At 43.4% G+C, this 8,769-nt stretch overlaps 1 protein-coding gene across 1 annotated transcript in view; it reads left to right on the forward strand.

Annotated features, from left to right (window-relative positions):
* The window catches only part of CEP128 (centrosomal protein 128), a 184,293-nt gene that overhangs the window by 35,192 nt on the left and 140,332 nt on the right, over positions 1-8,769 (forward strand). Inside the window, exons 6-7 of the mRNA XM_025196583.1 lie at positions 4,096-4,187; positions 5,189-5,261. Coding sequence (XP_025052368.1) covers positions 4,096-4,187; positions 5,189-5,261 — 165 coding nt within the window. The remainder of the gene's footprint in view (positions 1-4,095; positions 4,188-5,188; positions 5,262-8,769) is intronic.

Here is an 8,769-nt window from a genome sequence, read left to right on the forward strand (position 1 = left end):
CCTAGCGGGGGTCCTCCACCCCCAGCCCTCTTCCCTGCCTATGCAGGGGGTCGGACTCGATGATCTATTGAGGTCCCTTCCGACCCTAACATCTATGACTCTATGAACAAAAGCGGTCCAAGAAAACCTTGTTTTTATTCTACTAGAAGTGAGGAAAGGCTCAGGTCAGTTCCAGTCCTTATTCTGTTCCTTCTTGGAGTAATGTAGGACTATGAGGAACTTTTTAAGGACACTCCAGCCTTTCCTAAAAGCTCTGGTATCTGCATTAACTGTATACAATGTAGTCTTATGATCATGGTCAATGAAAACCATGTAGAAAGTTGTGGCTCTGTTCAGCATTTCTCTTGATATTTGTCATACAACAAAATTCATGTCCATCTCCCGATTTTGCTCAAAAGGTCCCTTGAGACTTTGGGAACTTACCAACTAGCATAGGCAAGAGTAGTTGGTTAAGGTGCATCTGAGCCAGTATTTTATTAGCAGTCCCTAACAACAAGAACCCTGATACCTACTGCAGACTGTTTGTTGTGTTCTTCTTTTCTTTTGTCAATGTTAAATTATGGTCACATCTTTGAGTTCTTGAGTGATAGCTTTGTCTTACCAGGTTTGGCCAAAGAGGTTGTGTAAATTCTGTCAAGACTATACACCCTAATTTATAGACTTCTGTTGGAGTCCCATTGGGACCTGAAACTTTTCATTTTTATCTTATATTTTTATTTCAAAACAAACCTGAATAATTCTTCATTTGTGGTCAGTAACTATGGCTGTAAAATAAATTTGGGGTAGAAGGTCACTTTCCATAGCTAGAAACTTGTTTTTTCCCCTGCTCCCCAAAATAAGAATCCCAGGTATTCCTGTTCCTTGTTTATCTTGCCCAAAGCTGGTTGGGAATCTTCCAATGAAACAGTTACTCATTGGAAGATGCAGCAGGGCTGGGGGGTCAGGGGGCTGAGGATTGGGAGTGAGGGGCCCCAGCAGGGGCAGGGGGGGCAGAAGAGGGTGCTGTGGTCTGTAGTAAGGGGCACCAGCAGGGCTGGGGGGAGTAGGGAGCTATGGGTTTGGAGTGAGGGGCAACAGCAGGGATGGGAGGCTATGGATCGGGAGTGAGGGGCACTAGCAAGGCTGGGAGGGTAGGGGGCTGTGGGTCTGGAGTGAGGAGCACTGACAGGGCCAGGGGCTTGTGGGCCAGGAGTGAGGGGCACTGGGGGGGCTGTGGCTTGGGAGTGAGGGGCAATGGCAGGGGACTGGCATATCAAGACTGCTGAGCAGCAGAAAGCAGTGTGGGGTGGGGGGACAGCTGTAGCTGGACGTGTCCCGGTGAGTGAAGGGGTAGGAGGAGCTCTGATTTTTCTATGATTAAAAAAAACAAAATCAAATGCCAAAATATAGAGGTATTTGGAATTTATTTTATTATAATGATTGAAGAACTGGTAGGCTTCAAAATTGCTTTAAAATTGTAAATTTATCAATAAAACATTGTTTTAAACTGATACTTTATATATAGTTGCAGTTCATTTTAATCACATAAAATGTGGATTTTGGGGGGTTTAACTAGAGATTCTGGGATTTTTACCAGAGAATTTTGGATTTTTAAACAGAGAAAACCAGTATGCCTGCTGATACAAATTGGGTAGAACTTGGTTCTCCCACATTGGATGTCAGTGACTGAAACCACTCATTGCGCCTGTCTCTCTCATTTTGGGTTTCATGGCAAACTGAAAAATTATTCTTTTTTTTCTTTTGAAGAATATTTCTGAAATATCAAATCTCACAGTACAGATTGTCATGACCCAAAGGGTATGATTTTGTGTGCGCTTCGGCACCGCAGAATTATTTCCCGCCACAAGGAGCTTTCTTTGCACGGTGCAATTCTCAGTTGCATAGAGACAACCCCGGTGCAAAGGAGTTCCCGCCACCCGTATGTAAATTTGTGTCCCACTATTGGCTGTTTCTAAAATTATTCCCATGTGGCGGCTAGCGATTGGCTTGCTAGCCGTATAAGAGGCTTGAGCTCTTATATGGGTTTCCGCCCAAGTTGGAGGAGGAGAAGGAGGACTTCACATCTCGTGAAGAACTCTAAGCGCGCTGTGGAGCTTAACGAACCCAGCATGTGCCTTAAGAAGGATATAGAGGCCTGATCAACCTCTAGCCCCTCCCCGTCATCGCCTGATCCCTCGACGTACCCTTCCCTGCGCGCTCGTGGAGAGTCACCTTTCGGACTCTCATCGTGGTATCCAGAGCTCTTCTCAGGTTATTTCGTCTGGTTGATTCAACGGGCTCGGGGTTCTAGAGCTCTCAGCCGGCCTTGGACCAGAGTTCGCGGTTAGAACTGTTGTCCGCTCTTCTTCTTTTCTATCTGTAACTGCAACGCAAGCAAGTTTTCCTGCCTGCACCGCGACCGTCTACGGTGTAAGTAAAATAATCTTTAATTAACCTCTACGCGTCCATGCCTAATTCTAGCCCGCCGTGCCGAATTCCCCGACCCACGTGCCAGGGCTGCTGGCCACAGCCCGCTGCGTGCCCCCGAAAGCCTCGGACCGCTCCCAGCCCGCACACAGATAAAACATTTCCCATTCAGCCTTAACCTTGCTGAGTCTTCCAAGGCTGCTTATGTATGACAAGTCATGAAATATGTATGTTTGTAAAGTCTGTAGTAGAACACTTGTGTGGTATTTTCTTCCGTCCTTTAGCAACTTCCCGTTCCACCACATGGCTCTATACTGCTTCACTTACTCAGATGGAAGAATAGTTATTGAAGAATGGTAATATAAATATTTCCGAGAATGTAATTTTGCTCCTGTCTTTGCCTGTGCAGACTGACTGATTTGATTTGCACTGGGTAGAACAGTAACAGATTGTGCTGGAAACAAGTGGCTAAAATCTGCAGGCTCTGAAGCACTACAGCAAACCAAGGTTTAGGAACTTGTTGCTGCTATTTTCATTACATTGGGTTATGCAGTTGAGTAGGTGATGTGGATACGTGGAGCTAATTGTTAGAGCATTATACCAGCCTGTGCCTAATTCAGTCCTCAGCAGTTTGAAGACATTGTTTTATATGCAGTTGTGGCCATTTAGGACCCTCAAACTAGGAAGTGTTTGAGAATTTAGGCTCTAGACATGTTACATTTGTCATGTTATATGCACTGTTTTGACATGACAGCAAACACATTCATGCCATTTGGCGTGCTAAAAAAAAGCTGATCCTTCAGAAAAATGGTGGATCCTTCACCGAAAAGATGGTGTTTCAGGCAGCAACTTCTTTGTTGCAGGAAAATTTTCCATGACAAATTTGTGTGCACAGGTCTCTCTCATCCCCACAATATCCCACAGTGTTCTGTTCTCCCTTCACTCCCAGTAGCAATGGTGATGGTGTTGCAGCGGTGGCAGAGCCTGATTGGGTGCTAAGGTGGCCTGATTGGCCCTTTCCTCCATGGGTGGCTTGCAGGTAGTCTCACCTGTTGTGATGGTGGAAAGAGCTGGTCAGTTGAGCCTGTCAGTGAGCCTATCTTGCTTACTGACTGGCTCCCTTGGGGGCAAGGATAATTAAGGAGCAACTTGCTATTGCCCCCTGGGTGGAGGACATGCCTTTGTGGTGACTGGGCTCCTCTACACATGCAGGTAAAGGCACAGTGGGATAATGAGGGATCCACACGATCGTGCCCCCACTATATAATGAGTGATCCACACATGCGTGGCAGAGGTGTGGTTGTGGGATTGTGAATCAGATGCCATCATACCTTGTTGCTGATGTTAGGGGAGCCTGATCCTGGGCTCCCCCTGTACTAGCAAGAGGCAGGTTCCTGTGGCTGGGAGCCTTCTCGGCAGATGGGGCTCCTAGTGGTGGGGGTGTGTGGGGTCCCCTGCAGCTGGAAGCCCTGTCATCTGGGAGCTTCCAGGATCTGGAGTGCACATGACCTGCCTGAGCCGCTGCACTTTAGAGTGCTACAGAAATAACATATCTAAGGCCTTTAATCATCTTTATTCTACATATTTTGTTTAGATAAGTAAAAAGTTTAAGATATTTCCATTTGAAACGATACAACAGAATGACATGTTAAACTTTTCAGCTTAATTGGTGTGCTCTTATATTTGCAGCTGCACTGCTTACACCAGTCCCTTCGAGACCTCACCAGTGAACAGGTTCGCCTCGGAGATGATATCAGCAGGGAGCTTTCAAGAAGAAATCGGTATAAACAGAAGTAATTTCCAGATGAGACAGAAATAAAAATGCTCTCTTCTATATTTATATGCAGTTCTTTAACTTTTTTTGCTGGTACCATGGTTAGTAATGAAACAAAAAATGTAAACAGCTTGTATAAGAGTTTGGATAATGGGCATCCTATGAATTTTAAATTTGGAGGAGAGACTCTCTTCCATAAGTTGTTTAAGCTACATAATCTTTGCATAGTGTTTTTAAGACTAAAAATAAAATCCTTCTGAAAGATAGCATTTTTCTGATGGTGAGAGCAGAACAGGCAGGGGTAATTATCTTCTACTCAGCTGCTGATACACAGCTAGATCAGGAGTCTCTTGAGGCTAAGTTTGCTCATCCTCGGGGCTTTCTTCAGAGCTCACTGCTATAGTATCTGAGAAGAACAAATGGATTTGATAGGTCACTTTGTTTAGTGCGTCTCCATTTCTTATTATGTGAAATGGGCATAATGCCTCTTTTGTAAAGGTAATTTAGTTTTTATAACTTGTGGTGAGATCAATAAAGACTAAATATTAATTATATCTTATTTCTATTACATGATTTTTTGAAATTTCAGGTATAGGATTTCCTTATTACACACTGAATGTAGCTGTGTGTTCTCCTTAATTTCAATCCTGAATCAGAACTACTGCTAATTTGAGCAGCGAGTTGAGTTCTGGATTTCACTGCTTCTTGTTTTTATCCATGTTAGTTAGTTTAGTTTTACATAAGTTTAACCAGTGGCCAGTTTCACAACCCAGTTTCTTATTATCTGCCTGCAGAGCATAGATACACTTTTATGTGGATTTAGCCCTGTTTTTGACTGCTAGTTATTCTAGCTAGGGTTTTGTAAACTGAAAGAATCAGTGTAATATTCTGCCATCTCAACAGCCAAAATATCGAACAGAAACAAATTGCTTATTAAAATAGTGATGCTCGATTTTAATCTAACACCCAACAGTATTAATTTCAGTGTTTTGCCTGTTTCCTTCTAAGGACTGATGCAGAAACCAAAAAGACTTTGGCAGAGTTGTCTGAAAAAATCACTGAATCCCAAAGGCAGGAAACGGTGCGTATGACTGTATTGAAAAGATCAGCTTATGACAAGTGATCGGGGGAGGGAGGAGAGCAATTTGACATGTCTTGCCAGTCAACTTGTTAATGCATACCTAAAACAGTGAAAGTTTAAATCAGTTTATAGCACTGATTTCCCTGTATAGGGAAAAATTGACTTGCTTTTTGCTTTGGATCCTTGTTCATTGAAATAAGAATTCAAGATGAGACTTTCTCATGACAGGGCAGTGCCTATTATTGATAGTTATTTGAGGACTAGTTTATGCTCATTTAAAGTATGGCACATTCAAGGCACCTCTCCATAAATTTTCTGAATTTAGCTGCATCCCACAACACCAGTGCTGTGGCCAGGTGAAACTGCCCTGCATGCCACATTCCAGGAGGTGAGAGAGCCAGAGTGGGTGTTCTTGTCTGCATTAGGTTTATCTGATAAGCCTATATTGAAAATTATGGAAGGGTGCCTTGAATCAAAAAAAGCTGAGGACCACTGATCTAGACTCACGTAAGTATACAGAGGTATATCTGAGAAACCTAATGGAGGCAAGAGTTCACCCTCCTGCTGGAAACAGAGGTGCATGGGGCCAGAAATAGCACTAATGCTGTGGTACGTTTGAAAGGGTCTTGCAGCTCCCTAGTTGAGAACCACTGCTTTAGCTTAATTGTTAATTACAGGGTACATCTTGCAAAATACGACTTTTGCTTATAATTTTCTGGTCATACAGGTTTCCTAGCCAATACTGAGAGAAACTACAGTCAGTCATGCACCAGTACAGGCTGGGGACTAACTGGCTAGGCAGTAGCTCTGCAGAAAAGCTAAATACTACAGTGGTGTTTCAGGTGTTGCTTGATGCACCAGGCTCAGTGGCCAAGTCTCCGAGATGATAGTGACAGTGAGTTAGTCTTCTTGGCTGCCGGCAGGAGATGCCTTGTAAGATCCAAACAACCACACCCTGTACTGTTTCAGAGAATTGACTTTAACAGTAACATTGAGATATTGCATTCTCTAAAACATACAAGAGTGACCTTCCATTCCCCAGGACTAAATTTTCGGTCTAGACAGTGATGGGCATCATACAATAGTTGTATGTTCAATCTGTAACACAAATGAATATCTATCTGAAAGGTCTAGGATGCATATGACATGTAGTCTGACAGACCCCACCTTCATCCACTGAAAAAACTGCTTGAAATCTATGCATCTCTCCACCCAAGACAGTAGGGACAAGTTGGCCTCTTTTTCCTAGGTAAATTCTGTCATTGGTCTGGTTGCAAATGGAAGAGGTATATCCAGTTCTGTTCTCTGTGTTTCATCTATTGAAGACTCTGGTTGTGGACACCATTCCCCTTTGTGTGGGACACGCTACACCACCAGTTCAAAGCGTGAAGGAAATGTTTGCCTTCTGATACACTTCAAGTCAGCATGCTAGAAATCCAAACTTTTTGACTGGCATGCAAGGCATTTATACCTTTTTAAGGGTCTTGCTGTTCAAATGTGTATAGCCACTACATTATCAGGTATGGAGGGTCTTGATTGTTTTTCTTTGGCAAGAAGCTATGTGCCTGCATTATGTCACTCCAGTTTGGGGCCTTCAGCATGTCTTATTCTGGCTGTAAAAACCTCACACTTTTGGTAATCCAGGCCATCTACAGTTAGGGTTGTTGGACAATAGATTTATGACATGAGAACAAAAAGTACTAGAGTTGCTGCTTTCAAGGGTCTTGGTACCTCATGAATGTTTTTCTGCTGCTTTTTGTTCTCTCTCAGAAAAGACCTGGCAAGACTGTGATCTGAAGTTTGGGCTGGGCAATGCTGTTATGCTGTTATACAAAGCTTGTGAGACTAATTTTGATCATCTTGTCAAGTCTGCCTACCCACTGTCTCAGAATTTTGCCACATTTTTAATCTGGAAGTGGAATTGCTGTACATGACTACTTGCATGGGTAGACTGACACCTAGAGAAGGAGGTTCGTAGTGGTAGTCCTAGAAATCTTGCTTATGCGGAAACTGTCTACATGGCAAATCTATGAATCCTAATAGGTTCCATTTTCAGTTTTATTTGAAACCCATGGAAGTGACAGTTTTGAATATATTGGACTATTTGCTTTATCTGAAGCTGTTCTGATTACCACTTAGAATCATAGAAAATTAGGGTTGGAAGGGACCCCAGGAGCTCATTTAGTCCAAACCCCTGCTCAAAGCAGGACCATCCTCAACTAGATCATCCCAGCCAAAGCTTTGTCTAGCCGGGGCTTAAAACCCTCCAAGGATGGAGTTGCCACAGCATCTCTGGGTAACCTGTTTCAGTGTTTTACTACCTACCTTGAGAGAGAGTTTTTTTCCTAATATCTAGCCTAAACTTCCCTTGCTGCAACTTAAAATCATTGCTCCTTTTTTTGTCATCTGCCACCACTGAGAACAGTCTAGCTCCATCTTCTTTGGAACAGCACTTCAGGTAATTGAAGGCTGCTATTAAATCCCACCTCAGTCTTTTCTTCTCCAGAATAAATAAGCCCAGTTCCCTCAGCCTCTCCTCAGAAGGTATGTGCCCCAGCCCCCTAAACATTTTTTTGCCCTCCACTGGACTCTCCAATTTGTCCACATCCTTTCTGTAGCGGGGGGCCTAAAGCTGGACACAGTACTCCAGATGTGGCCTCACCAGTGCTGAATAGAGGGGAATAATCACTTCCGTCATTCTGCTGGCAACACACCTATCAATGCAGCCCGGTATGCCATTAGCCTTTCTGGAAGCAAGGGCGCACTGTTGGCTCATATTCAGCTTATTGTCCACTGTAACTCCCAGGTCCTTTTCTGCAAGCTGCTGCCCAGCCAGTTAGTCCCCAGCCTGTACTGGTGCATGGGACTGTTTCATCCTAAGTGCAAGAATTTGTACTTGTCTTTATTGAACCCCATGAGATTTGTTTTGGTTCAATCCTTCAGTTTATTGAGGCCACTTTGAATCCTAGCCTCACCTCCCCCTAGCTTGGTGAAAGGGGGTTTAATTTTAATTTGGGTTAATTTGATTTGAATTTCATTTTAATTCAGCTTTATTTGGCCATCAACTTAGTACATTTTTCTTTTGAGAGAGGACCACAGGTTACAGTCACCTTTGGTGACTAGAATCATTAACGGAGTGGCCCATGTTTTTCAGAGGATCAGGATTCCTTCCCTTGCTTGGGATCTAATTACAGTGTTGGAAGGATGTGTGACCTCCATCTGAGCCCAGGCTAATCTGTTCCTTTTATCGCCTTTCCATCAAACTAGCCTACTTGGTGGCCTTCATACTGGCCAGGAGGGAAAGGGTAAATCCAGATGTAGGGCAGAAGTTCCCAAACTTTTTTTTATTGCATACCCCCTTCCAGATTTACCAGCTGCCTGTGTACCTCTACCAGCCTATGTTTTATATTTTAAGACTTTAAATGCCAATTATTATTATTATAATGAAAATTAAATCTGCTATTACACAATTTCTCTTGAGTACCCCCTAGAGATGCCTTGCATTCCT

Source organism: Alligator sinensis, unplaced genomic scaffold, assembly GCF_000455745.1.
Source record: "Alligator sinensis unplaced genomic scaffold, ASM45574v1 scaffold289_1, whole genome shotgun sequence".
NCBI lineage: Eukaryota > Metazoa > Chordata > Crocodylia > Alligatoridae > Alligator > Alligator sinensis.